The 21,514-nt window shown below is 43.7% G+C and overlaps 1 protein-coding gene across 4 annotated transcripts in view; it reads left to right on the top strand.

Annotated features, from left to right (window-relative positions):
- Positions 1 to 21,514, top strand: part of LOC147882760 (mitochondrial carrier protein MTM1-like) — a 63,416-nt gene that overhangs the window by 20,447 nt on the left and 21,455 nt on the right. For all 4 annotated transcript variants that reach the window (XM_087400338.1, XM_087400334.1, XM_087400336.1 and 1 more), the window contains exon 7: positions 6,559 to 6,655. In XM_087400338.1, coding sequence (XP_087256464.1) covers positions 6,559 to 6,655 — 97 coding nt within the window. The remainder of the gene's footprint in view (positions 1 to 6,558; positions 6,656 to 21,514) is intronic.

Here is a 21,514-nt window from a genome sequence, read left to right as displayed (position 1 = left end):
CGCACATAAAATATTACAAAAGTCGGTCATCTAAGAGAAAATGCCCACCGATCTTTCCGAGGTCATGCTATCTCGGCTAGAGCATAACATTCCTTCCCTCTTCAAGCATCAGCGTTCTCGATGATGAAATCTGGGAACACTCTCCGTAACTGGTATACGGATTCCCAATTAGCTTCTGATAGAGGTAGACCATGCCATGCAACCAACACCGTGGGTATCTTTTGATTGCGCACTTGCATTGTTCCTCGGTCCAGGATTCTTGTTGGTTTGCGTCTTGCATTATCCTCTATCTCGTGAAACAAAACAACACCTTTGATTAGTGAGTCACCTGTATGCAAAAATTTCTTTAAACGAGAAACATGAAACACTGGGTGCACCTTACACCCCTGCGGTAATTCTAATTTATAGGCTATCTTGCCTATTCTTTTTAGAATTAACCATGGTCCACAATATCGAGGTGATAACTTAGCACACTCTCCTGCAGTCAAAGACTTAGAGTGCGAAGGAACTCTGAGAAAAACTTTTTCTCCTTCCTTAAATTCTCTATCGATTCAGTTTTTATCCGCATACTCCTTAGCTCTATCCATAGCTTGGCGGATGTTAGCTCTCGCAAGTGCTAGCATCTCCCGCATCCGAACCACAAAGTTCGCGGCACTAGGCACTTTCTGAGGTATTTCAACTATAGTTGGATTTGCTGGTCTATAACCATAGTTCAGTTCAAACGGATTGAACCCTGTAGAGGAATGTTTCCTATTATTGTAGGCAAACTCCAACAATGGCAACCACTTGTCCCATGTATGTTGCCTCAATGACACATATGCTCTAAGCATATCCTCTAAAATTTGGTTGATTCTTTTTGTTTGACCATCCGTTTCTGGATGATCCCCACTACTCATTCCCAACTCAGTCCTTAGTGTCTCAAATACCGCAGTCCAAAAATGACCGGTAAATTTGACATTTTTGTCTGACACTATGGATTTGGGTAATGCATGCAGACGAAATATATGTCTAATAAACAAATCCGCCACTTGCGAGGCACTAACAGATTCTCTAGTTGGAATGAAGTGAGCCATCTTGGTAAGACGATCAACCACCACAAGGATAGAATCATATTCACCTTGTGTCGTAGGCAGCCCTACAATAAAGTCCATGGAAATGCTCTCCCACTTACTTAGTGGTATCTCCAAGGGCTGTAAAAGGCCAGGTGGCTTCACCCATTGTGCCTTACTTACCTGATACGAAAAACAACGTGTCACATATTCATGAATATGCTTTTTCATCTTTGGCCAAAAGAAATCTTGCTTCATGAGATCATATGTCTTCTCGACTCCTGGATGTCTCGCACATGGGCTATCATGGCACTGTCGAATGACTCTCTGCCTGAGATCATTCTGATTAGGTACTACTACCTTGCCATTTCTTTTGAACATACCATTTCTTATGGCATATCTTGCATAAGTTTGGCCTTTTCTGGATGCCAGGTCATCCTTTTCCCCGGGTTTCAATACATGAGCTTTAGGCCAAAGGCTCTGGACGAACTCGTCTACCCTTTTTGTTTCTCTAATCTCGGCCATTAGAGTACTCTGTAACACTGTGAAACTCATGTTATGCATAATGCGTGACAACGCATCAGCAACTTTATTATCCTTCCCTCTTCGGTACCGAATCGTCAAATTAAACTCCTGCATGAGTTCTGCCCACCTAGCTTGGTGGCCTCTCAAGTCAGGTTGTTTACAAAAATGTTTCAGAGTATCATGATCAACATCCACATAAAACTCTGATCCATACAAATAATGTCGCCATGTTTTCAAAGCATGGACAACAGCATACAACTCTAATTCATGAGTTGGCTAATTTCGTTGAGAGGGAGAAAGCTTCTTGCTTTCAAAGGCTATTGGCCTTCCCTCTAAGAGGAGAACTGCTACCGCAATGCCACTTGCATTGGTTTCCAAGAACAACGGTTTCTGGGATCAACTATTTTTAACACCGGTCTTGAGACCACTTCTTGTTTTATGGTGTTAAAACTTTCTTGTTGATTTTGTCCCCATATAAAAGGTACTTTATTTGAGGTCAGATCAGTCAATGGCGATACTATTTTGGAATATCCTTTGATCTTCAATAAAATTGGACAAATCCCAAGAATGATCGCAAAAAGCGGTCAAACTCTGAGGGATTGGCCAAGTCAGTATCGCAGCCACTTTCTTTGGATTCATTTCTACCTCCTCTGGAGTAATTATGAATCCTAAATATTCAAGTCTAACCATACACAGTATAGTTTTCTTCTTATTTACATAAAGACTGGCTTTCCTCAAAGTACTGAACACTATTCTTAAGTGTTCGCGATGCCCAGTAATACTTTTACTGAATACCAGAATATTGTCAATAAAATGTACTACAAACTTTTCGATATACGGACGTAGTAAATCGTTCATAAGCATGACGAATGTAGCTGGAGCATTGGTAAGTCCAAAGGGCATTACGAAAAACTCATAATGACTAAACCTGCTTCTAAAAGTGGTTTTATGCACATCCTCGGCTCTAATACGGATCTGATGGTAGCCACACTTAAGATCTATCTTATTGAAAATTACGGCTCCATGTAGTGCATCTAGCAAATCATCGATCCGAGCCATCGGATACTTGTGCTTAATAGTGATATTATTCAATGCTTTGTTATCTATACAGAGGCAAAAAGTATCATCTTTCTTTCTCTTTAATATCACCGGCGAAGCAAAAGGTGAAAAACTGGGCTGAATCTGTCCCAGCTTGAGGTATTCTTCGAGTTGTCTTCGCACCTCAGCTTCCTCTGTAAAGCTTAATCTATAGGGAGGTCTATTTACAGGTTCTGCCTCCGGGATTAGCTCAATTTTATGTTCAATATTTTGCTCTGGAGGTAACCCATAAGGTAACTCATCCCTAAAACAATCAGAGAACTTCTCTGATATCTCTTTAGCCAACTCGGCCATTTTTCCATCTTGAGTAGCCTCAGTGCTAGCCGATGCATCATCAATCGACTCTACCGATGCTATATATATACACAGAAACTCTTCGGAGTCTTCTGAATTTCCATGGCTGAAATCAATGGTCCTCGAGGTAAATCCTTTTCACCTCGCAAAACATATTCTACCCCGTTCATCTTGAACTGGTAAATATGCTTTTTCCAATCAATGGCTGGATTTTTTTAAAAATGCCGAGCCATGCCTAGGGCTATATCTACGTGAGCAAGCCTGGTCAACTCAAAGTCCAGCTTCTCAACATAGTCATGTATTCGAAGTTCCAACTGGGTAACCCTTTGGTCCCATACTTCAGTTGAACTTCCGTCCGCCATCTGACCGTATAAGCATAGTTAGACAGACTAGTTCTCAACGTGAGCCTCCTATTAAGCTTCGAGTTAATTACATTGTGCGTTGACCCTGAGTCAAACAACACAATCACATCATGATTGGCTAATCCTTTCATTTTAATCAACTCGGGCTCATCGAAAACCGTATATCCCGTTGCGGCGAGTTTTGAAAGGATGTTATCAGGTGCATCGCTTACTAACTTAGTAACAGACACACTTAACAACACATGTACTAACCTCTGAGAAGGTCGTGCCAATTGCATCTGCATATGTTCCGCATTAGGATTCTCCTGCATTTCCGCGTCGCATTTAGATATTATCATATTGGCCGTGCGACGGTCTTTGTTTAGTGGACAATCTTTCCACTGATGTCGCTGAAGGCAGCCGAAGCACAATCCTTCTTTTCTAGCTTTTTCTTTTTGCTCAGGGGTCAACGAGAACTTTGACCAAGCCCGGGCTGCCATTGGAGTTACTTTTCTTTTCACCCCAATGGTGGTACTTATCTTTGCTTATCCCTCAATCGGCTTCACTTGCTTGGTTTGGCCACTTGGCTGCGAGACACTTGTCTTTGAAGTCCATTTCCTCTGAAATCCCCCTTTTCTTGGGTACTCATGCTGAGTCCCTGCTTGCATAAACCCACTAGGTCTGCCTCTGGCATCCTCATAGTTCAGGGTTACTGCAATAGATTCATCTAATGTAGTCACATATTTAGCCCGAACTTCCATTTTAATCTTGTCGTTCAGTCCATAGATATAGTCTTTCAATTGAACCGGCATAGGGAGAGGGTCTGTTATTTTCATAACACATTCCCTGAACTTGTCAGTGTACTTTGCCACCGACAAATTCCTCTGGCGAAGGTTTCTATAAGCATCCCAAGCTCGAGACTCTTCGTCAGGTGGAAGAAAGTGTTTCTTAAATTCAGCCTTAAACCCTTCCCAGGTGGTAGGGGCAACTTGATCTTTTTGTTGCTTTATCCACCACCTATCCGTTGCTTCAATAAACAGGTGAGTGGTCTCGCGGATTTTCTTTAGATTAGATCTGATTTCACAAATGGCAAAGGCTTCTTCCCTCTTGTGTAACCAAACCTCGATCACATCAGAACTGCACTCAGTCATCCGACCAGCGTACTTTTCCGGTCTATAGTTGGCAATATTAGGTACCTTGACCTTCGCACGCTCTGATGAGTGTATATTGGGCTCTGGCTCTGCTGGAGCTTTGCCCTTTTCATTTCTAGATGGTCTAGCTGACAAGGCTTGCACCATCTCTCTAATTTCATTTTGACCAGCGTTCACTTGAAGCTGATGGTTCATGATCTGTTGTAAGGCATCTTCTAACACAGAAATCCTTACCCACCAGTGTAGGTGTTATGTGATGGGACACTTGTTGTGTAGACTGTGCTCTAGATTGACCAGGATTCACCCTGGAATCTTGTCCCTCTGCCTCCAATGTTTCAAAGGGAAAAATAGTCCCCCCCCCTGCCCTCCCTTTTTTTCACTTCGAATTTCCTTCTGCTGTACAGGAATAAATCGACTGTAAACTGGAAACTAAAATTTATATCAAAGGAAAAAATAATGCTCCTTGGAAACTCCACGTAACGTAGATGTCCCGAAGCTTGCTCTCTGTTTTGGAATGATACGCTATTTACTGCTTTGAGGAGCTGCCTCCAATCTGATACGAACAAGAGATTTTCGGCCGGCGTTAGACGATTGAGACTACTCAGTAGCAGCTCCTTCAGTTTCTCGACAAGGTCACCAGAGGTGGGTCTTGGAGGGAGCTCTAAATATATGGCTGTACCCGAAAACTCAACCCAAAAATTGATTGCCAAGGCTCTTACAACGGGTAGGTTTCCCAGTCCCGGCTAAGCCATACATTCCAAAGACGGAGACTCGAGACAGGCCGTTGTGTATACATTCCAAAGACGGAGACTCGAGACAGGCCGTTGTGTTCTGATGTTTGGGATATCGATTCTAACCGGCTATAGATCAGCCGTAAAAGTTGATCTTTTCCCTAGCCATTTGCAAGTACGCACGCTCGAGTTCACATGTAGAGTCGTTAAACACCAGTCCGTCCCAGCTATGGAGGAGTTTCATAGCTTCACACCATTTGCCAACATCAACGTGACGGTCGTTTGCAATTTAATCCTTCGCGGAAGTCTCGAATTTCTTTGCGTAATACCACTACAAGCCTGCGGCTGTGCAGCTACGGTAGGTTGGTACACGCTCTGTGCTCCTCGCCGTACCTCGTCGAGCTTGTCGGCCACGCATCTTCCCTTTTCAAGTAGCCATGATGCGCGAAGCCAGGCCCTCACGCCTGCGATGATGTCCGTGACGATCACGCTACGTATTGTCCGTGTCACACATCCCGTGGCTGCGCTCCCTTCATACGCAATCCCCTCGTCCAGCCTGATGCTCTGATACCAAATGATACGTACGCTACTAACTAATCTCTCTGGTTTCTTTCGATTCACGGATGAAATTCATAGACGCTGGTATCGTATTTTGCCTCCTAGCCTATCTCATGGATGGCATGCATACAAAGATCTGTAATTTCTATTTCTTCAGGCCTATCCACAAGCCCTCAGTTCCCTAGATGGTTCCCCCTGCCACACGTCATCATTTTAGACCTTTAGCTTGGTACACCATTTACTCCTCTCTTGGGGCACAATTAAAACATTTGCCCCTTGGCATTTTTACACACCTAGGTGCACCTAGGCCTTAGCACTCAGAACCACCTAGTCGATGCCAATACACCCTCACCTAGGACCTTGGCAGTTACTTCCCTTGACCATTTTATTTACGCACATAAAATATTACAAAAGTCGGTCATCTAAGAGAAAATGCCCACCGATCTTTTCGAGGTCATGCTATCTTGGCTAGAGCATAACACACAATGGAGTAGAGACTGCTGTGTAATATTAAACTTTGCACTACTGGAATAGAGGTTGGTTCTTGCTTGTACATGGATGAATTTTGCCAAGTGTCCGTTGGTAAATGGCTTTGTGGCGTCTTATGTTCTTATTGAAAGCTATCTTATTGTAATGTATATTCCATTTGTTCAACCTGCAATGGCATGACAGTTGAGCTCAACATGTCAGTGCACTTTCTTTTCATAAATTATGAGTGATTCAGGTGCTCAACATGTCAATGCACTTTCTTTTCTTTTGTTTATAATGATTGTGGCATTTCATTTATACTATACTTGTTGTATTACTTCAGGCACAGAAGGAACTTCGAGCAGGTGTCAAGCCTCCTGGAATGTCAAAAATTCTGCTTGGAGTGTTGTCAACTGTGACTAATGCATCTGGTGGACCAAGTAAGTGATAACAACACAACCCGAGAAAACAGTAATGAAGGTTGGTCACTTATAATATATTGCTTTTGGTTTGAGTGTCCCGCTTGTGTGGCTTAATCTGAAATTATGCACTAGTGTAGATGTGATGACTGGATGCGTTAGGAAGTCGGTCTTATTTGAGAGTATATAGAGGTAAGAAGTTTCGACAACAATACACCAGACCTGACTTACAGTATGCAGTATCTCAGCTCAGCAGATTCATGCACATGCCCAGTTCACAACATTGGCAGGCAGTGAAGAGAGCCTTCAGATATCTCAGAGGTACTCATAATTTAGCCCTCTTCTATGGTGATCAGGGTATGGTGATCAGGGTTCACTTACCATGCATGCTTACACGGATAGTGACAAGACAGGATGTTCCGACACCAAAGTGTCACATATTGGCAATTGTTTTTTGCTTGACAATTCATGTATCTCTTGAGTCAACAAGAAGCAACCAACAGTTGCCACATCTAGCTGTGAGGCTGAGTACAAGGCAGCTTTCACCGCTACAATAGAGTGTGTTTGGCTTCGACAATTACTTACAGATCTTGGTATTCGCCAAACATCCTCCACTATTGTCTACACTGACAGCCAGAGCGCTTCGGCCATTGCGCGTAACCCAGTGTTTCATGCGTGTACCAAGCATATTGAAGTTCACTATCATTATGTTCGGGAGCGGTTGTCAGCAAGAGACATAGAGTTGTCCTATCTTCTCACGAAGGACAACATAGCAGATATGTTTACAAAGGCACTTCCTCGTCCCAAGTTCGAAGTCTTCCGACAGGCTTTACACTAATAGCTTGCTGATAAAGAGTGATATCACATGGTGGGCTCCCATCATGAGCTGAGAATTTGAAGTTAGGGTCCACTGGAGTAGAGATTGGCTTGCAATCCTCAAACTGAAAACGATCAAGGAGCTGTCCAATATACTTGGACTGAGACATCATGATACCCCCCTCAACATGAGCAAACTGAATGCCCAAATAATAATGGAGCTGTCCCATGTCTGACATGTCAAAATCTGCTGCAAATCAGCCTTGAAAGATGCAATTTGTTGAGTATCTGGGCCCGTGATGAGCATATCATCCACATATAAAATCAGCACCAAAAAATCAGATCCACTCCCACGGACATAAAGAGTGGGTTCTGTGGGACTATTCTGAAAACCAAGGGATAGTAAGTGTGCATGAATTTTGGCATACCGTGCTCTGGGTGCTTGCTTCAAACCATAAAGGGCTTTTCTAAGCCGGCATACCTTGTTTTCAGAATTAACAACCCCAAAGCCAGGAGGTTGTGTGACATATACTTCTTTCTGCAGATCCCCATGAAGAAAAGTAGTCTTGATGCCAAGTTGGTGCACTTGCCAATGATGATGGGCTGCAATGGCAATGACACATCTAATGGTAGTAATCCTGGATGTGGGAGTAAATGTCTCCTCAAAGTCAATGCCTTGTTGTTGGGCATACCCTTTTGCAACAAGACGGGCTTTGTATCGATCTATGCTGCCATCATATTTCATTTTTAATTTGTAGACCCACCGGGTACCAATGGCATGCTTGCCGGGAGGGAGATCTACTAATTCCCATGTGTCATTTTTAGCAATGGAATGTAACTCAGCTCTCATTGCATCCATCCACTCTTTGCTGTCAAAAGCATCTTTATGGCACAGAGGCTCTTCATTGCAAGTTGTAGCAAGGAGTGCAAACTCAAGAAAGTGACCATGCTGTCTATTCCCTGATCTTGTCTGGGCAGCAAAAGGCTGACCTTGTTTGCTGTCCCTCAGTGTATCAAGAAGCCATCTGGGAACTTGCCTTTGCTGTCTATTGACAGCTCTTTCTTCAATGACTGCATCATGAATAGTGGGATCATTTTGTGCCGGAAGAGAACCTGCAAATCAGCATGAGGTAGTGATTGATTATTGCTTGGTGGAGGGCCTACATGAGGCTCATGTTGTTGGTCAAGTCCTCTTCTGAGGACGGCAAAGGTAACCAAGATTCAAAGGCATCAAACATGTCAACATCTGACTTAGCTTTGCAGTCCACAAGAGGTGAAGCTGAATGTTCAGTAAAGATTACATCTCTATTGACAATAATCTTCCCAGTATTTGGTTGGTATAACCGATACCCTCTGCTCTCCTAGCTGTAACCAATAAATATGCATTTGATTGCCTTGTCATCAAGCTTATGTCTCAGCTGAGATGGTACATGAACATATGCAAGAGAACCCAAAACTCTCATGTGTGAAAGTGAAGGCTTCGTGCCTTTCCATGCTTCATAAGGTGTAACAGTCTTCAATGCCCGTGCAGGTGATCTATTCAGCACATAGTTGACACACATCACTGCATCAAGCCAAAATTTATTGGGCAAAGACTTGGCCTTAAGCATGCGTCTGGCCACTCCATTGTGGACCTACTTTTCCTTTCAGAAACAGGATTTTGCTGAGGAGTGTAAGGAGTAGTACCTGAGTGAATAATGCCCCGTGAAGAGAGAAATGCATCAAACTCCTTTGACATATACTCTCTTGTGAGGAGGGAGAGAGTGAGAAAGAGAGAGCACACCGACACACAAGCACAAGATGGACACAAGAGTGTGGGGATAAGAAGTATGTGTGTACCTCCCCTAGCACACAATCAACCTTTTATATGAAAGGATAAGGTTACAACACTAAGTACACCGTACTTAGTGTCCGTACTTAGTGTACTTAACAAATAAAAGTACTAACTGTACTTAAGTGTACTAACTGTACTTGGGTGGCCATAGTGCCTTTACCCCAACAACCTCCCACTTAAAGGCAATATGCCCTCAAGTAAAAATAAATGAGGCTCAACCTATACCCATCAACTGTCGGCAATGTGTAAACCGCTCTGCAGGCAAGCCTTTTGTCAACAAATCTGCTGGATTATCATCTGTGTGAATCTTGACAAGCTGAATCAGCTTATCATCTATTGCCTCCCTGATGAAGTGATACTTGACATCAATGTGCTTTGTCTTTGCATGAAAGACAGGATTGTGTGCCAACTGAATAGCACTCTGACTGTCACAATGCAACAATGGAATATCACCTGTAATGCCCAAGTCTCCCACTAGCCGAGATAACCATAAGGCCTCCTTACATGCCTCTGTGGCTGCAATATATTCAGCTTCCGTGGTAGACAAGGCTATGCACTGCTGCATCCTTGACATCCATGACACTGCACCTCCAGTGAATGTATAAAGATAACCGGTAGTAGACTTCTGGTTATCTGGATGACCAGCAAAATCTGAATTTACATAACCATGCACCTTTGCATCTCGCTTGCCAAAGCATATGCACAACTCCTGTGTGCCCTTCAGGTATCTCATGATACCTTTCACTGCATTCCAATGCTTCTTGCCTGGATTTGCCATATATCTGCTAACCACTCCCACTGCAAACGCAATATCAGGTCTGGTAGCAACCATGGCATACATGAGGCTGCCACAAGCTGAAGCATACGGAATCTTGGCCATTTCAGCCCTATCATCATCTGAGTGTGGGCTGTCCATTGCACTGAGTTTCACATATGGAGGCAATGGAGAACTAAGGGTCTTCCCCGCCTCCATATGGAACCTGTGCAATACTTTGCCAATATATTCGGTCTGAGACAAATACAACAAACGCTGTCCCCTGTCTCTCCGTATCCGCATTCCCAGTATGTGATTTGCATCACCAAGGTCCTTCATATCAAAGGCCTCATGCAATCTTTTCTTAAGGTCATGAAGCTCATTAGGAGCTTTACCAGCAATAAGCATGTCATCCACATATAAAATGAGAATGATTAAGCTGCCATTTGCAGCCCTTTTGGTATATAAGCAGTGATCGTCATCACTTCTCCTGAAACCTTGGGACTTCATGAAGGTATCAAATTTCTTATACCATTCCCTTGGTGCCTGTTTCAGCCCGTAAAGGCTCTTCTTAAGCTTGCATACAAGTGACTCCTTCCCCTTGACTGCAAATCCTTCTGGCTGCTGCATGTAGATCTCCTCATGAAGATCACCGTGAAGAAAGGCTGTCTTCACATTTATTTGGCATAATTCCAAATTCTCACATGCAATCAAAGCAAGTACAATCCTGAGTGTGGTCATCTTAACCACTGGAGAAAAGATCTCATCAAAATCGACACCATACTCCTGCTTAAAGCCCTTGGCAACCAACCTGGCTTTATACCTTGGCTTAGCTCCAAGTGTGACTTTCAATCTATACACCCACTTGCATGGCAGTACTTTCATGCCCTTAGGCAACTGCACCAATTCCCAAGTACCATTTTTATGGAGACTGTCCATTTCAGACTTCATGGCTAGTTCCCATAGCCTTTTATCATGCATTTGCACGGCTTCCTTGTAATAGGAAGGTTCTCCACAGTCTGTAAGCATAATAAAATCTGCTCCTGGAACAAATGTGTCTGGTGGTTTCGTCGAGTGGACCTTCGGACCCATTGGTCTTGCTGTCCAACTTGCTGCTCACCTAAAACAGGTGGCTGTTCCAGTGAGTCAAGCTAGAGAATTATGCCTGGGAGGTCTTCCAAAGGTGGCATGTTCCGTAGTACATCTTCCGCCACTGCGGGCTGTCCATTTGGACCTGCTGCAGCATCATGCATTGGCTGATTACGCTGCTGTTGTGGCTGATTTGCAGCCTGCCTGAATTGTACAGGATGTCCCGAGTCATCAATGTCAACCTCTGTAGCATCAGAAGACTTATCTACTGCCTTAAACATACATGACTCATCAAATAAATGCACATACGCAGTGCAGCCAAAGACCCTCAAGTGCTTATAGGAAGGAGGTTTTCCTGTCCAAAGCTCCTTTGGCACTCTGCCATCCAGTCTTTTATTTGGTGACCTATTGATGAGGTGTACTGCTGTTTTTACAGCCTCAGCCCAAAATCCATGAGGTAAAGCAGCATGTGACATCATAGAGCGGGACTTTTCCTGTATGGTTCTATTCATACGCTCTGCAGTGCCATTCTGCGATGGAGCGCGATGGACTATAAGGAGCAGGGAGTTCTCTTTTAATACCTCTAGCATCACAAAATGCATTGAATGCATTAGACATATACTCCCCACCGTTATCTGACCGCAAAGCCTTCAGTGTTCTGCCTGTTTGGTTCTCAACCATAGCAAGCCATTTCTGGAACACTGGAAAGACATCACTCTTCAATCGAAGAGGATACACCCACACCTTCCTTGTGGAATCATCTATAAATGTGACAAAGTACCGTGCACCTCCAAGTGAAGGACTAGGCATCTCACACACGTCTGTATGCACAAGCTCAAGTTGAGCATCTTTATGTCCTAATCTCCTTTTATGAGGACACTGTAACTGTCTACCATATATGCAGTGCTCACAAAACTTTAAATCAGAAAATTTAAGAGACGGTAAGTAGCTAAGGCGAGCCAATTGCTCCATTCCACTTATGCTCATATGTCCCATCCGACAATGCCAACATAGAAATATTCGGCAGCTCGGTGGCATGAATATCAGCATGATTACATACTTTAGCATGAAGAGTATACATTGTGTCAACCTTAGAACCTCTGGCAACAACCAGGGCACCTTTGGTGACCTTCCAGAAACCATGACCAAAGCTGGTCACAAAACCTTTGTCATCCAACATGCCATTAGAAATCAGATTTTTCTTGACTTCGGGTACATGCCTGACATTGTGAAGCATAAGCTGAGTACCTTCAGCAAATACAAGCCTGACATCTCCAACACCGACAATACTGCATGCATGATTATCCCCTAGAAAAACGACTCCATTACTGCCTGCTGCATACCTTACAAACAATTCTTTGTAAGGTGTAACATGGAATGAGGCACCTGAGTCAATGATCTAAGAGTGCATGTCTGCAAAATCTCCTGCATGGAGAGAATGAGCATCCAAAGTAGAGAGAAATAGAACCTCTCCCTCACTGTCATAACCGTGTGTAGAATGAAGCTCTTCAATCTTCACACTGCTCTTGCCATTGCTTACTGGTACAATTGCCTTTGCATCTGACGCATCAGTGTTTTTGGCTTTGTCTCTCTTATCATTTTTCAGTTTAAAGCTCTACTTTTTGGTATGTCCCTTTTTGCCACAGTAGTAGCACTCAACATCTTTGTTGGAGCGAGACTTGCTCCTCCCTTTTCCCCTTTCCTGGGCTTTGCCTCTTTGCTGACTTCTCCCCCTTGCATTTAAGGCATTGTTAGGCTTTACTGCATCTTGAGCTTTCAGCTTCTGCTCTTCTTGCAAAATCAGCCCTGTGATATCTGAAAAACTTATGAAAGTGTTTGCATTTGTTACAGCTGTGGTGAATGTATCCCAACTTTCAGGAAGAGAGATCAAGAGTGCCATACCCTTGGTTTCCTCATCCACCACATACTTTTGATTTGCAAGTTGAGTGACAATTGAATTAAACTCATTGAGATGTGCATCCATGGAGGTCCCTTCCTTCATCTTCAGATTGAAGAACTTGCGCAACCAATATATCTTTGTGGCTACACTTTGCTGCTCATATGTGTCCTGTAGCTTTTTCCACACACCCCAGGCTATTTTTTCACCATCCACATTCCAAACAACACTCTCATGGAGTGACAATTCAATTATGGACTTTGCTGACAGATCAGCTAGTGCCCAAGCATCATCAGATGTGCCAGTGGGCTTCACACCTTTGTGTATAATAGGAGCATGAAACTGCCTGAGAATTAGCACATCCAGGACCATCTTTTTCTACATCGGGTAGTTAGCAGCACCCTGCAACTTTTTAATATTAAGAAGAGAAGATTCCGAGGATGAAGCCATTACAATCAGCAAGAAATATAACCCACACTTGGGTGCCTGACTCCCTGCAAACCAAATGCACACAGGCACTTGAACTGTGCTAAAAAAATTTAATTCCTGCAGCGGAACAATAGGACCTGCACCTGCAAATATTTCTCCCAATTAAACAGAAAATTATAACTGTTTACTGCTTGCTGCAGTATCCGAACAGCAACTGTGTTTGCATCGTTAAATGCACTGTTGTACAATCAGCAATACTCTGATATTAAAGCAGCATCTGCCCTGCAATTACAGTGAAAAAACAGCAGTGTATTTTGCACTCTGTATTTCTGTACAATGACTGTAATCAGCCCCACAGTTGACACAGAACAGTACCTGACTGTACCAGAAAGTACAGAATCAGTATGTGACTGTTTGACTGTTCAAACTTGTCAGCTTTAAGCTTCAAGATACCACTAAAACTGTATAACACAGTTTAGAGTAGGATTTAGGCAAAAGCCCCTTGACTGGAGACAAAATTCTCAGAATTTTGAGTGCATTTACCGCTTCACTGACCACTGTAAGGCATTTAAATTGCTTCCCCCAGCACTGATATGCATCCAATTGCAAAACCCCCAATTTGACTGGCACATTCAGTGCTCAAGTCTACAATGTAGTACTCAATGCAGCTTCTACTGTCCCGTGGGTCAACAAATGCATACAAATCCTGCAAGAATCAACTCCAAATAGGAGAATAAACGCAATGCGTGCGTATACAAGCCAATACTCGGCACTGGCTACAAAAGCCCCTTGATTCTGCAATTCAATGTTGAGGATTTCCTCACACAGTAGGCATAGACAGTTATCTGTTTCCCCCAATACCAGTAATGCTCACAATGAGCTCGAAGGATGCACCTGTACCTATAACACTGCCGGAGCAGTTGGAGAAATTCTGACGAGAGCTCGTAGGCGTGGCGGGCTGTCTTGGATGTGCGCTGGAGGAGTCGCATGTGTGGCGACTTGTCAAACCGCTGGTGGCATCACCTATGCCACGACATGGTGTCCCGCTGAAGGCGTCGCTTGTATGGGCGACGCTGGGCCCTGAAGGCGTCGCTTATGTGGCGCTGCTGTTGGCGACGCCGTTGTTGGTGTCGTTGGTAGCGTCGCTGCTGGCGTCGCCTCTGCTGGCGTCGCTGTTGGCGTTGCCTTTGTTGGTGTCGCTGCTGGCGTCGCCAGTAGCGCTGCTGCTGGCGTCGCTGGTAGCGCTGCTGTTGGCGACGGCTGGCCTCGATGGCTGATGGCGCTGGCAGCGCTGAATGCTGCCGGCCCTGCTGAAAGCAGCAGATCGATGCTGCTGCTAACGTCGAAGTGCAGTAGATCAGGCTGCTGTTGGCGCTGTTGTTGGACGAAATGGGAGAAAGGTAGGCAGGCTCAAGCTCTGATACCACTTGTGAGGAGGGAGAGAGTGAGAAAGAGAGAGCACACCGACACGCAAGCACAAGATGGACACAAGAGTGTGGGGATAAGAAGTATGTGTGTACCTCCCCTAGCACACAGTCAACCTTTTATATGAAAGGATAAGGTTACAACACTAAGTACACCGTACTTAGTGTACTTAACAAATAAAAGTACTAATTGTACTGAAGTGTACTAACTGTACTTGGGTGGCCATAGTGCCTTTACCCCAACATCTCCCCCCCATTTGTGTTGAGGGTGACAAGCTTGCATCCTGATTCATACTCAACCATATTCAGCCATCTCTGAAAGCATAAGAAAACTTCAGATTTGGCTTTTAAAGGATATATCCAGCAATATCTTGTGAAATCATCAATGAAACTCATGAAATACTTGTACCCCCCAATGGCATTTGTCCTCATTGGGCCAGAGACATCACTATGCACTAGCTGCAATTTCCTTTGTGAGAGTTTTGGACAATTCTTTTGAAAAGGAAATCGATGCATCTTACCCAAAAGACAACCCTCACACACATGTTTGGAAACTGTGTGAGTTTGAGGTACATCATTTGCCATCTGCTGTGAATGTAGCTTTGCAAGAGCTCTATAATTGAAATGGCCCATTCTCTCATGCCAAAGATGAGTTTCAGCAAGCTGTGAATCTGAAATAGCCAATCCTTCAATAGAAAGTGCAGCTGAGTGATGATCAAGGTGATAAAGCCCTTTTTGCAAAGTGCGAGTGAGAACTATGGCATTGTCATCACAAAGATCATAAACTAGGCATCTGTAGCCATTAAAAATCACTCTGAAACCTGAAGTAGCAATTGCTGAAATTGAGATCAAGTTGACTTCAATTCCAGGCACAAAGAGAACATTTGTCAAAGTGACAGGATGACTTGAAATAGATGTGAGCTGCACATCTCCAATTCCTTTTACAGCATATGAAGCATTATTAGCACATGTAACAGACCCCCCTCGAGGTGCATCAGCGAAAGAGTGAAACAACTGTCTGGAAGATGTGACATGCTTTGAAGCACCACTATCAAAGTAGCAGGACTGAGCATCATCAGCAATAAAGAGTGCATCAGCTTTGGAGGGATCAAAAGAGCAATGGATAGCCCATGCCCAATCATCCAGAAGAGCATGTGCATGTGAAGCATCTGTTGGCTCATGGGATTCAATAGCATGTGAGGCATTAACTGTAAATCCTGCTTTCTTTTTCTCCGAAGCAATGCGCTTCTTGCATTCTGAAATGTCATGTCCAGGCTTGCGACAATAGTTGCATCTTTTCTTCTTGACTTACCTGCTGTATTTTTAGATGCATGGGAGGAATTGTAGCTGCTATGCGCAGATTTTGGCTTGCCCATAGGCTTGGAAGCCTTGCCTCTTCCTGTTTGCTGTGAAGCAAATGCATGATTAGGAATAATGGCTTGTCTATTAGCTCTACTTTGCTCTTCCTGCAAAAGCAAAGTACTAGTTGATCAAAAGAACAGTGGTCTGCATTACCCATGGCAAACCCTTGATATGTATCTGGCAGTCCATTCAATGTGGTACTGACAAGCTGTGAATTTGGCACCACCTCATCAATGTTGGCGAGTTGTTCCATGAGGTCCTTGACCTTTGTCAGGTATGCATCCATAGAGTCACCTTCATTCATGCTGACTTCGTGTAATTGCCTTCTCAAATATGCAACACGTGCCTCATTGCGAATTTGATAGAGAGAAGCCAATTTATCCCAAGCATCCTTTGCTGTCCTGCAAGACTGGATGTGTGGAATAATGATTCTCTTGCATGATAAAGCAATACATGAATGTGCATTTGCATCTCTTGCATCCCATCTTGACTGTTCCTGAGTTGGAAGAGCAGCAGCAGGAGTGCAAATGCAGAAAAGCCCCAAATTTTACTAAAATTTTTGCAAATGTGACCCAATGTATGCGAATGTGACTCAATGTCCTGCAAATGTGACTCAATGTCTTGCAATCTGACCCAAATGTACTGCAATCAAATAAGAAATTGCAGCCCCAAATCCCAAAGTCCCAATGTTCTTGCAAGAAATTGCAACCAAAGAAGGTGAAAAGAACTGAAAGCCCCAAGAACTGCCAATGTCCGGATTCACAGCCAATGCCAGCTAGTACGGATTCTGACAACAGTTTCACAGGTGTGAAACTGCACGGAATACCTAGAGCAGGTACAAGCTGTACGAATCTCTTACGTTGTACGGATTTGGTACAATGTATGGAGCATTGTACGGCGAATGTACGGAAGCACAGTACAGAAGTAGGTACGATGCTTGTACGGAAGCAGGTATTGAACAGTTACTGTGCTTGTACGGAGTGCAGGTACGGTTGTACGTCGATGCAAGTACGTTGTATGAAAAGTATGGAATCCAATGTACGAAATCCAATGTACGGATGCAGGTACGGGGTAAGGGCACCACACAGTACGATGCGCAAGTACTGAATGCAGTACGGAACAGGCACTAGACCTTCAATACGTCTGTACAGAGATATGTACGGCGCAGTATAGAATGGAGTACAGAGCTGGTAGAGTATGGTCGCCTTGTGTGCAAGTAGAGTACGGTCTGTACGGTTGAGTAAGTACGGAGCAAGCTGTAGGTACGGTCGTTCGTACCATACGACTGCACGGATGAAGGGGCAGTGAAGCTAAAGGGAGCTGATGTGAGTCCAGGGCAGGAGAAGACGAGTCAAATCTAGCTCTAATACCACTGTAGGATCGAATGAAAGAGAGAGTGCAAGTAGCAAAGAGTCGATAGAGTTTGCTGTCACGTCAACTAGGATAATGAAAAAAAGGAGTACAAGGTACAAGTACCTAGACCTAGGACTAAGTGTCCTAGGTGTCACATAGGACTAAGTGTCCTATCTGGCCTAAAAGGCACTAACACTACAAGTGCTTATATTTATGCCTACAAGGCACATACCATGGCCTATAGGGCATCACTAGAACCGCTAGGAGATGGCCTACAGGCCCCCCTAGAGTTCAAGGTGGCTCTAGTGCCTTCTATATGCTCCTTTGTCATTTCCGGACCTTGCTGGGCCTTCTAAACTTTACATGTGTGGTTTTCTTTCTCATCTTCTCCCTTTGTTGATATTTTGGACTGGTTTTTCAGCCTCCTTCAGCTGAATTCCGTTTTTCTTCATAACTTCTCACCCGTGGATTCCTCGACTTCCGTTTGGCCCGATGGCTTTCCCTCTGTCTCCCCTTCACAGTGATATGCTTTTCTCTCCGTGCGTTTGATAGAACGGGTAGAGCTGAGCACTTCTTTTGCTGGTCGAATTTGCAAAAGTGGCTTTTTCTGGACCTTTTTGCTTCTACAGCCTGCTGGGTCTCTCCTCTTGCAAAGCTACAGCTTTCTGTTGAATTTCGAGTGGTCCCACGCGCTGGTTGACTGGTTTTTCTCAGTTTTGGAGGACTTTTCGGCGATGAAACTTCTCCAAAATCTTCTCCATGCATTCCTCTCTGAAGCACGCTTCTTTTGAGCCCAAGAACTCTTATTTCTTCGCAACAAAAGTGCTTCTTTTTGCATTTTTCAGTGGAATTCTTGCTGGTCGGCTCTTGTAATTGCTCTTTCTTCATGCATGTGCACTCCTCTTTGGCTGAGAATGCAATTGGGCATTGGCTACTATGTCCTCTTGACGATTGAGGACTTGGTTCGAGTTTTCAGGGCTTGGTGAGTTGTGATTTTGCTGCTGCAATTTCTTTTTTCCATAAGCTATTAGTTGGCCTCGTGTGCCGCCTCTTTCTAGGTTCACAGGTGGTCAGGCAGTGCTACATGAGTCATTCTTTGGTTAGATACTTTGCTGATTTTATTTTGGAGCTTTGAAAAGCTTTGTGAATGCCATCTGGAAACCACTAAAAGAGAGTGCAGCTGGGGTGTAGTGTGATTGCATCTGGACAGCCAATGGAATTGCACTGCTGCAATTTCTTTTTTCCATAAGCTATTGGTTGGCCTCGTGTGCCGCCTCTTTCTAGGTTCATAGGTGCTCAGGCAGTGCTACACGAGTCATTCTTTGGTTGGATACTTTGCTGATTTTATTTTGGAGCTTTGAAAAGCTTTGTGAATGCCATGTGGAAATCCCCACTCGAAGAGAGTGCAGCTGGGGTGCAGTGTGATCGCATCTGGACAGCCAATGGAATTGCACTCGGAAAAGAGAATGCCTTTGGATTGAGCCTATGGGTTAAGTGTACTTATGTGATGGTGTTCTATGCTTGAAAGCCTTGCGAAGGCTCAGTGAATTGGGGCTGTGTGCTCAGTTGCGGGGAAGGTCTCCCAAGTGCAACTTGTAATCATTTCACTGTGAAATATAAAGAAATACCGAAAGGGGCACCACAGTGTTTGGGGCCAACGGGTGCACTTGTCTATGTTTGCTGAGCAGCCTCCATCCCTTTTTCAGTGGTTTTGTTTGTGAACAAATGGGTAAATGCCAAATGGTGATCATGCAATGGTAAATGGTTGTGATATATGCTTTGTGAGCTGTAAATAAGTGCTGAAGTGATTAAAGGTTTAGTTCCCCTGCCCTTTGAGTGATTAGAGGCCGGTTTCAGGGGGAGCTTACTTTCGTCATTTTTTCTGCTCTCTAAGCAAAGGTGAATTTTATTTGAGTTTTTTGCCAGGTAAGGAGGTATAATGGGTCTTTAATTGAGCATTTTCAAGTGCAGAAATCGTGTTTTGCGAGGCCATGGCCAGTATGCACTACTTTTTGGTGCTGGCCTTAATTGTGGCATGAGTCTCCCCCGATTGGTACCTTCTGCATGGCGAAAGTATAGTCCTTGTTAGGAAAATATCCATTTTCTCCAGTTCTATTTTGTCCTAGCTTATAGATGAGAGGATACCTCAAACTTGGATATTGTTTCTCTCATGATAGTGGGTTCTATTTGTTCCCATAATCGGCGATACCCAATGTGAATGTGTTGTTGTTTGAATAGGGAGAGGAGGAGGATGATGATAGAGGTGAGAAATGGTGATGATCGCCAATTTTTCATTCTTGGCGCACTTCTTGGTACATGAATGAAGTCTGTTGATCATATCCTTGTTTCCCTATTGTTTGTCTAATTAGTATTTTATCTTGTTTAACGCTGCCCAGCATCCATGTGCATGGGGTGGATCATCTCCGTTCAGTTTTAATGGCCCTTCACACCACAAGCTTTACTTACTAAGCTATTTTTATTTATATCTTCATTTCATTTCATTTATTTTATTCCATTTTATTTATATTTGTTTTTCTCATTTAGTCATAAAATCGCTGACAAACTCGTCTTTCCTTTGTTCTATTAAAAATTTTAATTTGTAAGATTGGATATATTCTAATCTTATGAGGTATATAAGAATAGCAATGACCAAAGGAATCGAGAGATGGTGGATTTTAGCAAGCATGTGATGTATTCTAATCTTATGAGGTATATAAGAATTGCAATGACCAAAGGAATCGAGAGATGGTGGATTTGGGCAATCTAATCAGCATTTGATGTCATCAAGAGTTATATGAAAAACTAGGTACATGCCATTTAAGTTCCAAGGCAGTTTACTGAAGGAGAGCTTAGAAGCGTGTGGGATCTACTTGCCTTTGAACTTGAGCTAAGAATGAGAGGTGTAGTATGTTGAAGAATGGGAAAGTTGCGTGAGAGATTCATGATGTGCATATGGCTAAAATGGAAGCAAGTATTCACAAGACTAGTTTACAAACTTTGAAGACCACAATAGATGAACAGGATAGATCTATTCCAATAACATGATACTGCCCAAACGCAGTGATGCTCGCCCAAGACATGCTTTCCTTAAGGTCAATAGCCACTAGCCACCAAGTCTCTTCCAAGATGAGTGAAATGGGAGGGGTTGCAATCCTGTCGTGAGGGCTGAAACCCGTGCACATGGTACGACATATATGGCAGACATGCTACGTGTCATCTGCTTTCTTGTCATCTAATCTTGGGCCTCATATCCGCCCTTGTCTGCCTGCTGCAGTGTGGTTGGCGCTTGGCTGGTCATGCAGATCAGTCCGGTTCTTTCTGCTCCTATTTGTGACATGTCTATTGGCTTCTGGCCTTTCAGATTTAGCAAGGTTTAACCTAGAATCCTTGGGGGTGGAGCAGCGCTATTTAAAACACCCCTTAATATCCATATTCTGGATTATGAAACAGGACTGTGATTGAGCAGTTGCAGCAGGCACTCATGTTGCTCTCGACAGAGTGCTTTCAGAAGGTGTCTGCTGCGTTTAAACATCTTGGTTGGGTAATTGACGAGAATGATAGTCTTTGTTTTGGTTCATTTCTTGAACAAAGTTATACTGAACCTTGAATTGTTTGTCCAAGCTTGCTACGTCATCCAAGATCCATCTCATGATGCTTGCTATGCCATCCAAGATCCATCTCATGACGATTGCCTTGCATGTGGAAATGAAAACAGCTTGGCAGCCTTGCCTCTCTGTTGGTGAAGGGCTACTGTTGGTTACCTATTGCTAAACCAAGAAATGCACTTCCCTCTAATTATCAGGGCGTTGATCACCTGTCTTCTGTTCATCGATCTTTTGTTTTCCCTTGCCCTCCTTGTCATCTTCATCCCCTTTGTATATTTTCATCCGCACTTTTGTTTTCGACAATTATCGGCTTGAGC

Source organism: Dipteris shenzhenensis, chromosome 29 (assembly GCF_047967505.1).
Source record: "Dipteris shenzhenensis isolate YYH24624 ecotype China chromosome 29, Dip_SZ_1.0, whole genome shotgun sequence".
NCBI lineage: Eukaryota > Viridiplantae > Streptophyta > Polypodiopsida > Gleicheniales > Dipteridaceae > Dipteris > Dipteris shenzhenensis.
The sequence above is the reverse complement of the archived record's forward strand: the minus strand, read 5'-3'. Positions and strand labels throughout refer to the sequence as shown.